The sequence below is a fragment of the Pongo abelii genome, chromosome 16 (genome assembly GCF_028885655.2).
Source record: "Pongo abelii isolate AG06213 chromosome 16, NHGRI_mPonAbe1-v2.0_pri, whole genome shotgun sequence".
In the NCBI taxonomy this organism is placed as follows: domain Eukaryota; kingdom Metazoa; phylum Chordata; class Mammalia; order Primates; family Hominidae; genus Pongo; species Pongo abelii.
The window spans coordinates 68661448-68673744 of record NC_072001.2 but is presented as its reverse complement, the minus strand read 5'-3'; the positions used below and the strand labels follow the sequence as shown (position 1 = coordinate 68673744).

Below are 12297 nucleotides of genomic sequence, written 5' to 3'. Positions count from 1 at the left end.
GCCTCAGCTTCCTGAGTAGCTGGGATTACAGGCACCCGCCACCACACCCAGCTAATTTTTGTATTTTTAGTAGAGACGGGTTTCACCATGTTGGTCAGGCTGGTCTCAAACTCCTGACCTCGTGATCTGCCTGCCTCAGCCTCCCAAAGTGCTGAGATTACAAGCGTGAGCCACCATGCCTGTCCCCTTACATTGTTTTAAACAAGAAATATCTTATGGTATATTCCCAATCGCCAAGAGCACTTAAAGAACATAATTTAACCGCTGGAGATTTAGAAAAGAAATATTTCCTTACCATAGCATATTCCCCTAGTGGGTCTGATTTTGCAAAGTAATCATTCTCTAATTCTAACTCAAAAGAATTCTCACATGGACTTTACATTTCTGAATGATTTAATTCTACTCTCTAAGAAGTGACAAGAAAAAGTCTGTATTAAAGAATCAATACTTACCTAAAAATATCATTATAAGATAAATCTGAAGAAAAAAGGAAAATCTAACTTTAATTTTCACTGGATATGGCAATGTGAAACTGAATCGTCCGGTCTCATTGAATATTGGAATGGACTGAATCACTGAGACAGCTGAAAACAGAAACAAGAACTTGTTAGAAGCAAATGAAACAGTCACATCTAACGACAGGAACTTCCAGCCCTAGTACTCTAAAGTTTCAGTTCTGGGTGTGCTGGAAAGGCTTCCTCCTCCCTTTGTACAGAAAGCTCATGCCTCTCCTTTTTTTCCCCTAGTTTTCTAAGAGATCAGCCTCCAACCTGTCAACAGAGAGACAGATGAGGAAGTCATGGCAGTGGGCTTCTTCTATTCTATAAAATGGAGAGGAAAATCCCTAGCTGACTTACGTACGAGATGTTTGTCAGAATAAAATAAAGTCATCAGTAAGAACCCCCTTTGGAATACTAAAAGCATCATACAAATGGGAAGCATACAGGACATAACCACCTGGCTTTCCAATGTTACAAAATGAGCTACTTTTCTGGAACAGTCTGGGTACCAGGAGTATCATGGAGGGAAACCCATGGAAAGAAATCCCTGAAAAGTCCAACATTTCCATTTATTGGACTAAGGCCGGGGAAGAAAGGACTGGTCTCTCAGCCTCTGGGTACCCCCTGGAGCTAAGCTATGAAAGGTAAGAGTCCCTGAGAGTACCTTCCGCCAAACATCCCAGTGGATATAAGGGAATCCACAGAGTGTAACGAAGCCATGTGAGCACCTTCCAATCCATGTCAATGCACGTCAGCATGTAGAAGGAGTACCTATTGAAAATAAATGATTCCAATGTGAAAAGCCACTTCAGGTTCTGAATGCAACCTTAGAATATCATTTAAATAGAAGAATTATATTTCTCAGCCACCATCGCTTCTTCAGAACAGAATTATAACGCTGGCTATCAACCCATAAACTCCTGTCACACTGTGCCCTAAATTTTCAAAGGATCTGAACACTCTTTAATGGCAGACTAAGTTTAGGTCTCAAAGGAACCCTCTTTATTCAGTATACGGACTGGATACTCAGATGTTTTTTGGCTTTATTCCTAGTGCCGATCTACATTCCCGGTGGGTAAGGATATTAGATACTTTATTTCTGGATAAGTGAGTTGTTACCAAAATTAAAGTATACAGAAGACCTCTAATCTAGAATCAGACATACGCTATTTTAAAAGACATCCCTTGAGAAAATAAATGTTCCTTCTCAAACAGTACACATTGCATTAAGGACCCATAATCTGATCCTTTTATAGCTCGTAAGTGTGATAATTGGATTTTCACTCTCCTGTGTGAGATGTGCTTCCCTCAAACCTTGTTACATCAGCACATTACCCGTCTGATTTGAAAAACATAGGACCTATAATCTGTTTTACCTTTGTATTAAGGCTATTAGAGGGTACACTGTGTGCCATGGGACACAGACCATGGTTAAGACACAATTTAAGGCTGCTATGGCCTGTTCTCTCTCTCAACTAGCAACTTTGTCAAAATACCACCAAACCTGGAGCTGAGGAGTTCATTTGCAAAATCCTTGCTCCAACTGACTGAAAGGGAAGAAATATGGAGTGTGTATGGTCTGGTAAAGAAGAATACATCTACTTTAACTAGATCCATTTCTTAAAAGATATTTATTCTACTAACAACCGAGAATGGGAAAATTGGGTTAGAGGCCATTTCAAACTTCAAAAATCTTGTGGTATAAGATTCATTCTATCATCCCTTGTAGAAATTTAGTCTTAAACTAGTTCTATCCAACCTGGATTGCTCCTTCAACCTCATGTTTCTTCAGCTCTTTCAAGAATTTTTCCATGTGGATGGGTCCTCTCTTTCCAAGACTGCAAGATCCTGAAGTCATGGTAAGATGAGTCTTCCCTTTCTCTGGTTCTCCTCTTCTGCTCCCTAGTATCCAGTTTGGTATTATGATCCAATGACGGCTTTTAAAAAATCTGTCTCAACTTTGCAGAGTGCATAAGTGCAACCAGAATTCTCCACATATGTAATCTTAGTCCCAAACCAAATGAGACTCTGGCTAAGATAACAACTCCCTCAAGAACAGAGCTGCTGCAAACAGGGAGAAGCATTCAAACACCACCCTGGCATTTCTACCCACCTGAAAATTTCAATTGCACTCCACAAATAAAACACAAAGAAAACCACAGCTTTGTTCTGCATTTCTTCCATGGTGCCAAAGATGATAAACAAAATAAAATTTCTTCCAAGAAGCTATTAGAAAGACCCAAAAGAGAGAAAAAAGTTAATAAAATATATGTAAAGTTATAGAAATGTGTTATCTGAAATCTAACTCCACTAAATGCAAGGCAAATAGAAAAGATTGAGCTCAACCAGTTTAATCCTGCTCCAGTTCTGGAACAAGTACAGTGCCCAAACCAGTCTTTGTGACTAGACAGGTACAGTATTTTGTGTGTGTAACTATATCATACATCATTTCTTTAAAATACACACACATATTCAAACACAGTCTAAAGAATACTGCCAAATAAACATTTGAGTTTACATAACCCAAGTTAAGAAATAGAGCACTACAAACGTGGGACCCCTATAAGTAACTACCATCATGCGTTAATCATCCATGGCTTTTCTTTTTTTTTCAGACAGGGTCTCGCTCCGTCACCCAGGCTGGAGTGCAGTGGCGCAATCATGGCTCACTGCAGCCTTGAACTTCTGGGCTCAAGCAATCCTCCCACTTTCAGCCTCTCAAGTAGCTGGGATCACAGGTGTGTGTACTACCACACTGGCTAATTTTATTTTTTTGTAGAGACGGGGTCTCATTGTGTTGGCCAGCCTTGCTCAAACTCTTGGGCTCAAGTGATCCTCTTGCCTCAGCCTCCCAGAGTGCCTGGATTATAGGCATGAGCCACTGTGCCTGGCCCATGGCTTTTCTTTATGGATTACTGCTTGTGTATGTATTCCTGAACAGTATATTGTTTCATTTTGCCTGTTTTAAAACTTTTTGAAATCATTCTATATGTATTATTCTGTGACTTCTTACTCAGGGTTACGGGCCAGAGACTCATCTATGTTTTTTTGTTTTTGTTTTTTTTGAGACAGAGTCTCGCTCTGTTGTCCAGGCTGGAGTGCAGTGGCGCGATCTCGGCTCACTGCAAGCTCCGCCTCCCAGGTTCATGCCATTCTCCTGCCTCAGCCTCCCGAGTAGCTGGGACTACAGGCGCCCGCCACCACGCTCGGCTAATTTTTTCTATTTTTTAGTAGAGACGGGATTTCACCATGTTAGCCAGGATGGTCTCGATCTCCTGACCTCGTGATCCGCATGCCTCGGCCTCCCAAAGTGCTGGGATTACAAGCATGAGCCACTGCGCCCGGCCAAGACTCATCTATGTTGATGCATGTGACTATAGTCCACTCATTTTCATGTGGCAAGCCATTCCAATATACGATAGACATTCTATTCTTCATAGATATCTGGGTTGTCTGTTTCTGGGTTTTATTCCGTTCCCGTGGTCTATGTGACTATCTTTGTACCATATAATGTGGTATTAGCTACTAAATCTTTATACTGTCTTGATTTCTTATGGGGTAAGTCCCCAATTTGAGCTCTTCTTTAGAGAATACTCTCGACCCTTTGCTTTTTTCCCCCATTTTAAAAATTGTGGTAAAATACACATAACAGCCGGGTGCGGTGGCTCACGCCTGTAATTCCAGCACTTTGGGAGGCCGAGGCAGGCAGATCACTTGAGGTCAGGAGTTCGAGACCAGCCTGGACAACATGGTGAAACCCCATCTCTATTAAAAATACAAAAATTAGCCAGGCGTGGTGGCAGGTGCCTGTAGTCCCAGCTACTTGGAAGGCTGAGGTAGCAGAATCGCTTGAACGTGGGAGGCGGAGGTTGCAGTGAGCCAAGGTCACACCACTGCACTCCAGCCTGGGCAACAGAGCAAAACATCATCTGAAAAAAAAAAAAAATACACAGAACATAAACTTTACCATCTTAATCATTTTTTAAGTGTTTAGTTGAGTGGTATCAAATACATTCATTATGTTGTGCAACCATAATCACCATCCATCTCCACAACTCTTTTCATCTTGTAAAATAGAAACTATGACCCATTGCCGGGCACAGTGGCTCCCGTCTGTAATCCCAGCACTTTGGGAGGCCGAAGCAGGTAGATCACCTGAGGTCAGGAGTTCGAGACCAGCCTGGCCAACATGGGAAACCCCATCTCTACTAAAACTACAAAAATTAGCTGGGCATGGTGAGGGGCACCTGTAATCCTAGCTACTCAGGAAGCTGAGGTAGGAGAATTGCGTGAACCCAGGAGGCGGAGGCTGCAGTGAGCCTAGATTGTACCACTGCACTCCAGCTTGGGCGACAGGGCGAGACTGTCTCTCTGAAAAAAAAAAAAAAAAAGAAACTATGACCCATTAAACAATAACCCCCCATTCAGCCAGCCCCTGGCAAACACCATTCTACTTTCTGTCTCTATGATTTTGACTATTTTAAGTACCCCATGTAAGCAGAATCATCTAGTATTTGACTTTCTGTGACTGGCTTATTCCACTTAGCATAGTATCCTTAAGGTTCATTCATGTTGTAGCATACAAGAGAATTTCCTTCATTTTTAAGGCTACATAATATCCCATTGTATGTGTATAACAGTCATTCTTATCCATTCATCTGTAGATGAACACTTGGGTTGCTTGCACATTTTAGCTATTGAAAATGATGCTACTATCCTGGATGGCCCTTTGTTTTTTCAAAAAGCTTCAGAATTTTCTCCTCACATTCCAAAATTTTTTAGACTGTGATTGGAACTGTATTGAATCTACAGGGAAATATGAGAACTAACAATATTATAATATTGAGTCTTATAATTCAAGAAAATTACGTCTGTATATTTACTTTTTGTGCTCTCTATTCCTTCCTGTATCTCAAACAGTTCACTAATTTTCTCTTCAGCTATGTCTAATCTACAACACAAACTATCCATTAAATTTTTATTTATTTATTTTTTTAGAGACAGGGGTCTCACTCTGTTGCCCAAGTTGGAGGGCAGTGGCACAATCACAGCTCACTGCAACATCGAACTCCTGCACTCAAGGAATCCTTCTGTCTCAGCCTCCCAAGTAGTGGGAATATGGGTGCACATCACCATGCCTAGCAAATTTTTATTTTTTTAACAAATGGGGTCTCACTATGCTGCCCAGGCTGGTCTCAAGCTGCTGGCCTCAAGCAATCCTCCTGCCCCAGCTTCCCAAAGTGTGGGGATTACAGAAATGAGCCACCATGGCTGGCTGTAAATTTTAAAGTTTGATTATTGTACTTTTCATTAATACAAGTTTTTAAGAAGTACTGCCTTCATCTACACAAGGTGGGAGGAGACCACGTACATTTCTAACTAAGGAGACTGAAGGTAGGTTTTTCACTCCTGCCTGAGAGTCAAATTTCCCTAGTCTTAAAGCTCTTTATAACTGTGTGATTTCATAAGGATATTATAAAAAATGAAAAAGACCTGAAATAGTAAAAGTCTACTTTGGTAAATATCCCTGGGGTTTTAAATGTTCTTTCTTGTTCAGGTAAAATGATGCTATTCCTGTACAAACAGGTGTTTTTACTAATTGAGACTTCTTAGCAAAATGTAACATACAGATATGGTTTGGCTGTGTCCCCATTCAAATGTCAGCTTGAATTGTATCTCCCAGAATTCCCACACGTTGTGGAAGGGACCCAGGGGGAGGTAACTGAATCATGGGGGCCAGTCTTCCCGTGCTATTCTCATGTTAGTAAATAAGTCTCACGAGATCTGGTGGGCTTATCAGGGGTTTCCACTTTTGTTTCTTCCTCATTCTCTCTTGCCACTGCCATGTAAAAAGTGCCTTTCGCCCTGCACCACAATTGTGAGACCTTCCCCAGCCACATGGAACTGTAAATCCAATTAAACCTCTTTCTTTTGTAAATGGCCTGGTTTCAGGTATGTCTTTATCAGCAGTGGGAAAACAGATTAATACAGTAAATTGGTACCAGTAAAGTTGGATGTTGCTGAAAAGATACCCGAAAATGTGTAAGTGACCTTGGAACTGGGTAACAAACAGAGGTTGGAACAGTTTGGAGGGCTCAGAAGAAGACAGGAAAACGTAGGTAAGTTTGGAACCTTGCAGAGATTTGTTGAATGGCTTCGACAAAAATGCTGATAGTGGTATGAACAATTAAGTCCAGGCTGAGGTAGTCTCAGATGGAGATGAAGAACCTCTTGGAAGCAAAGGTGAACTGGAGCAAAGGTGACTCTTGTTATATTTTAACAAAGAGACTGGCAGCAATTTTGCCCCTGCCCTAGAGATCTGTAGGACTCTGAACTTGAGAGAGATGATTTAGGGTATCTGGCAGCAGAAATTTCTAAGCAGAAAAGCATTCAAGGGGTGACTTGGGTGCTGTTAAAAGCATTCCGTTTTAAAGGAGAAACAGCATAAAAGTTTGGAAAATTTGCAGCCTGATGATTCAGTAGAAAAGAAAAACCCATTTTTTGAGGAGAAACTCAAGCTGGCTGCAGAAATTTGCATAAGTAGCAAGGAGCCTAATGTAATCCCCAAGACCATGGGGAAAATGTAACCAGACCATGTCAGAGGCCTTCACGGCAGTCCCTCCCATCACAGGCGTGAAGGCCCAGGGTCCCCGTGCTGTGTGCAACCTAGGGATTTGGTGCCCTGTGTCCCAGCTGCTCCAGCCTTGGCTGAGAGGGGCCAATGTACAGCTCAGGCTGTGGCTTCAGAGGGTGCAAGCCCCAGGCCTTGGCAGCTTCCACGTGGTGGTGAGCCTGTGGGTGCAGAGAAGTCAAGAATTGAGGTTTGGGAACCTCCACCTAGATTTCAGAAGATGTATGGAAATGCCTGGATGCCCAGGCAAAAGTTTGCTGCAGGGATGGGGCCCTCATGGAGAACCTCTGCTAGGGCAGTAAGGAAGGGAAACATGGGGTTGGAGCCCCCACACAGAGTCCCTACTGGGGCACTGCCTAGTGGAGCTGTGAGAAGAGGGCCGCCATCCTCCAGACCCCAGAATGGTAGATCCACTGACAGTTTGCACCATGCACCTGGAAAAGCCGCAGACACTCAATGCCAGCCAGTGAAAGCAACCGGGAGGGAGGCTGCTCCCTGCAAAGTCACAGGAGTGGAGCTGCCTAAGACCATGGGAACCCACCTCTTGCATCAGCGTGACCTGGATGTGACACCTGGAGTCAAAGGAGATCATTTTGGAGCTTTAAAGTTTGACTGCCCCACTGGATTTCAGACTTGCATGGGCACTGTAGCCCCTTTATTTTGGCCAATTTCTCCCATTTGGAATGGCTGTATTCACCCAGTGCCAGTACTCCCCTTGTGTCTAGGAAGTAACTAGTGTGCTTTGATTTTACAGGCTCAAAGGCAGAAGGGACTTACTTGCCTTGTCTCAGATGAGACTTTGGACTGTGGACTTTGGGGTTAATGCTGAAATAAGACTTTGGGGGACTGTTAAGAAGGCATGATTGGTTTTGAAATGTGAGGGTATGAGATTTGGAGGGGCCACGGCTAGAATGATATGGTTTGGCTGTGTCCCCATTCAAATCTCAACTTTAATTGTATCTCCCAGGATTCCCACGTGTTGTGGCAGGGACTTAGGGGGAGGTAAATGAATCAGTGCGGCCAGTCTTTCTCACGCTATTCTCGTGATAGTGAATAAGTCTCACGAGATCTGATGGGTTTATCAGGGGTTTCTGCTTTTGCTTCTTCCTCATTCTCTCTTGCCGCCACCATGTAAGAAGTACCTTTCGCCCTCCACCATGATCGTGAGACCTTCCCAGCCACGTGGAACTGTAAGTCCAATTAAACCTCTTTCTTTTGTAAATTGCCCAGTCTCGGGTATGTCTTTATGAGCAGCATGAAAATGGACTAATACACACACCCACTAGACAAATAATGGGACCTTCCATTACCCATCCTTCAGCTTAACTATTCAATACCTGGATCAGAGAAGGCAGCACCGGTGACGTAGTGACTCCAATTGCTGCATTGATAGTTTCCACAACTGCCAGCATCTGGCAGAAATACATCATGTCAGCCACAGTATGGAATGTGTCATAGAAGGACTCTATAGGCAAAAATATACATTAAGGGTGAATCAGTTGGTAAATTCCAACAGAACTATTTCTCAAACTAGATCACTCCTTTCGTGAACAGAACTGTAGGAAAGGAATAACAAACATCCAGTCAGATATGAGTTTCTTACTTAACTAAGCAGGAAGGGTGCAGGCCACTGGGATCATGAATAGTAAGCTCTACCAGTTACCAGAAAGTTAACACGTACACCTTATATGCCTTTCTCTTTTTTTTTTGAGATGGAGTCTCACTCTGTCACCAGGCTGCAGTGTAGTGGCACGATCTCGGCTCACTGCAACCTCCGCCTCCTGGATTCAAGTGATTCTCCTGCCTCAGTCTCCCAAGTAACTGGAACTACAGGCACGCACCACCACACCCAGCTAATTTTTGTACTTTTAGTAGAGACGGGGGTTTCACCATGTTGACCAGGATGGTCTTGATCTCTTGACCTCGTGATCTGCCCACCTCGACCTCCCAAAGTACTGGGATTACAGGCGTGAGCCACCACACATAGCCACCTTTCTAAATTTTTTTAGGAGTCAAGGTCTTGCTCCATCACCCAGTCTAGAGTACAGTGTCATGATCATGGCTTACTGCAGCTTCAACCTCCTGGGCACAAGAGATCCTCCCACCTCGGCCTGTTAAAGTGCTGAGATTACAGGTATGAGCTACTACACCTGGTCCATACTTTCATTATCAGGTAGAAAAATCCTCTCCCATTACTCTTTCTTCTCCTAAATTTTATTACCTATTTATTCATCAAATAAAGTTTCAGAATACTTTAGATCAAATTCTCAAAAATTTCCCATTGGCATTTACCAATGGAATGCCACTGGTCAAAGCCAGAATCTGCTAAACACACAAATTAATTTAAGAAGAACTAATATCTTTATGATACTCTTTTTATTCTGTTTTAGAATAGTTCATTTTAGAACGTATTTAGGCTCCAAAAGGGTGAGAACCCTTTTGGCCTTGCATAACTTTGGCACTGGAAGTATCACATCAATTGATTTAGTTGTTAGTGAACATTTTTACAAAAGGATTCTAGCCCAAGATGTGGCTCTGGCTAGCTATGGATGTGAACCATTTTTGACCATCTCTAGGCCTATATTTTATTACCTGTTAAATGGAAAGAATACCAGTCAGCTTATTTCACAAGGCCATGGATATAACAGCTATGAAAGCACAACAAAAAGTAGAGGGTGCTGCACAAATGCAGGGGTTATTATTAACATCAAAGGCAGAGAGTGCTCCCTTTGGTGAATACTGGGTCAAACTACTGAGAAAGGGAAAATTAATCCAAAAATGTCTTACTTGCCTTTTCCCAAGATACAGAATCGCACAGTCAGGTTGACAAAGATCCAGGAGAATCCCAAGAATTGCACAAGATTATACATAAACAGGTATCCTTTCCTTAAGTTTGTAAGAGCTGTAAAGCAAAGCAAAGCAGTAAGCTATTAAAAGCAATAGTCCCAGCAGGAGACAGGTGTATGAGGCATATCTGGATGACTTCAACCCTTTTTCCTTCCTGAATGCTCCTAAGCCCCCACACAAATACCTGCTCCACGTCCTCACCAGCCTGGGCTCCTACTCCCACAGAGAAACATACAAGGAACATTGCTCTCCAGCGTGTATTTTCAGCAGGACTTCCTTTCCCAGCCTTGAAGAATAGGTATACAGACATAACAAACCCAAGAAAAAAAATTACCCCTGGTGTGATATTATGATATGTGTATATGTATATATAGGTTTTCAGCCACGGTTTCTGGCTCATAACTCCCACAGCCCTTGTTACAGTTTTTTGTTATAATGTTGGGACACTTTAGGCCTCAGAAAACAGAATCTCCCTCTATGGCCTTCCCTGCCTTCCTTTCAGCTGCCCAAGGCACGACTCTAATCTGATTGTGGGTCCTAAGACCCTCATTCCAGAGAGGGTCTTGCCTCATACTCTGGAAGAGGGAACACTGCACAGAGAGGCTGAGAAGAATCTGAACAGACAGGCCTTGCTGGGTTTAGGTCAGACCCTTTTTGTCCAATCACATTTCAACACAGTTCAACACGCTTCAGTCATGCCTATCCAATGAAGTCTCCATAAAAGGCCCAAGGGGACAGGGTTTAGTCAGCTTCCAGACAGCTGAACACATGGAGGTTACTGGAGGGTGGCACACCTGGGGAAGGCATGGAAGCTCCGCGCCACTTCCTCCATACTTCCTCCTAATCTCTTCATCTGTATCCTTCATAATATCCCTTATAATAAACGAACGAACGTGTTTCCCTGAGTTCTGTGGAGCCACGCTAGCAAATCAATCAAACCCCAGGAATGGGTTGTGGGAACCGTAATTTACAACCTACTGGTCACAAGTTCTGGAGGCCCAGACTCGGGACAGGCTGGGGGCAGGGGGGGGTCTTGGGGACTGAGCCTTCCATCTGTGGGAATCTGATGCTGGGGGCAGGGGGTGTCTTGGGGACTGAGCCCTCCATCTGTGGGAATCTGATGCTATCTCTAGGTAAACAGTGTCAGAATTGAATCAGAGGGCATCCAGCTGGTGTCTGCTGCAGAACTCATTGCTTGCTTGGTGTGTGGGGGAAAAAACCCACACACTTGGTCACAGAAGTCTTCTGTGTTGATTGTTGTTGAGTAAGAAAATAGAAAAAAGCAGTTGAGTGTTGTAGTGTTGTATTTTTTCCATAACACCTGGCAAAAAAATGAGTGGCCATCTGAAGAGGCATTACAACAAGGAAATAAAGATTTCCTCAGCTCCTGCTCAATTTTTTTTTTTTTTTTTTTTTGAGACACAGTCTTGCTCTGTCACCCAGGCTGGAGTGCAGTGGCACAATCTCAGCTCACTGCACGCTCCACCTCCCAGGTTCAAGCAATTCTCCTGCCTCAGCCTCCCGAGTAGGTGGGATTACAGGCACCCGCCACCACGCCCCGCTAATTTTTGTATTTTAGCAGAGACAGGGTTTCATCATGTTGGCCAGGGTGGTCTTAAACTCCTAACCTCAGGTGATCCGCCCACTTTGGCCTCCCAAAGTGCTGGGATTACAGGCATGAGCCACTGTGCCTGGCCCTCCAGTCATCTTAATATAATCCATAGTTTCTTCTTTTCTGGAATTTCTTTAAGGTCACTGAGGTCAAACTAGCTCAGAGAGACAGATATAGTAAATGATAAAAACAATCCTGATATTTGGTTATATATTCACTCAACCAAGCATTAACTGAATACCTACAATGTGCAAGGTACTGTGAGAAGAACTACTGGGATACAAAGGTAGTTCAAGGCTGCCCTCAGAGCTTACAATCTAAAAACTGTAATACCAGCTGGGGAGTGACAAGTAATGTCTTGTGAAACTTTCAAGGTGAAAAAACAACATTAGGCTGGAGAAGTGGCCATCAAGCTAGTCTACATGGATAAAGCTGGTATCTAATCTGGGCTTTTTTTTTTTTTTTTTTTTTTTTTGAGATAGGGTCTCACTGTGTTCCCAGGTTAGAATGCAGTGGTGTGACCACAGCTCTCTGCAGCCCTGACCTCCTGGGGTCAACTCATCCTCCCACCTCACCTCCCAAGTCTGTGCCACCACACCTTGCTAATTTTATATTCTATTATATTTTGTAGAAACACAGTCTTGCTACGTTGCCCAGGCTGATCTCGAACTCCTGGCCTAAAAGATCCTCCCACCTCAGTCTCCCAA

The 12297-nt window shown here is 43.3% G+C and overlaps 1 protein-coding gene and 1 non-coding gene across 2 annotated transcripts in view; one reads left to right on the top strand and one right to left on the bottom strand.

Moving 5' to 3' along the window:
- HACD3 (3-hydroxyacyl-CoA dehydratase 3) overlaps window positions 1-12297 on the bottom strand; it is a 47690-nt gene that overhangs the window by 5518 nt on the left and 29875 nt on the right. The window contains 5 exon segments of the mRNA NM_001134094.1: window positions 453-584; window positions 1165-1271; window positions 2614-2726; window positions 8469-8596; window positions 9923-10033. Coding sequence (NP_001127566.1) covers window positions 453-584; window positions 1165-1271; window positions 2614-2726; window positions 8469-8596; window positions 9923-10033 — 591 coding nt within the window.
- Window positions 1745-1845, top strand: LOC112129292 (small nucleolar RNA U13). The gene has a single exon (XR_002911698.1). It is a non-coding gene; the product is annotated as a small nucleolar RNA U13 (small nucleolar RNA).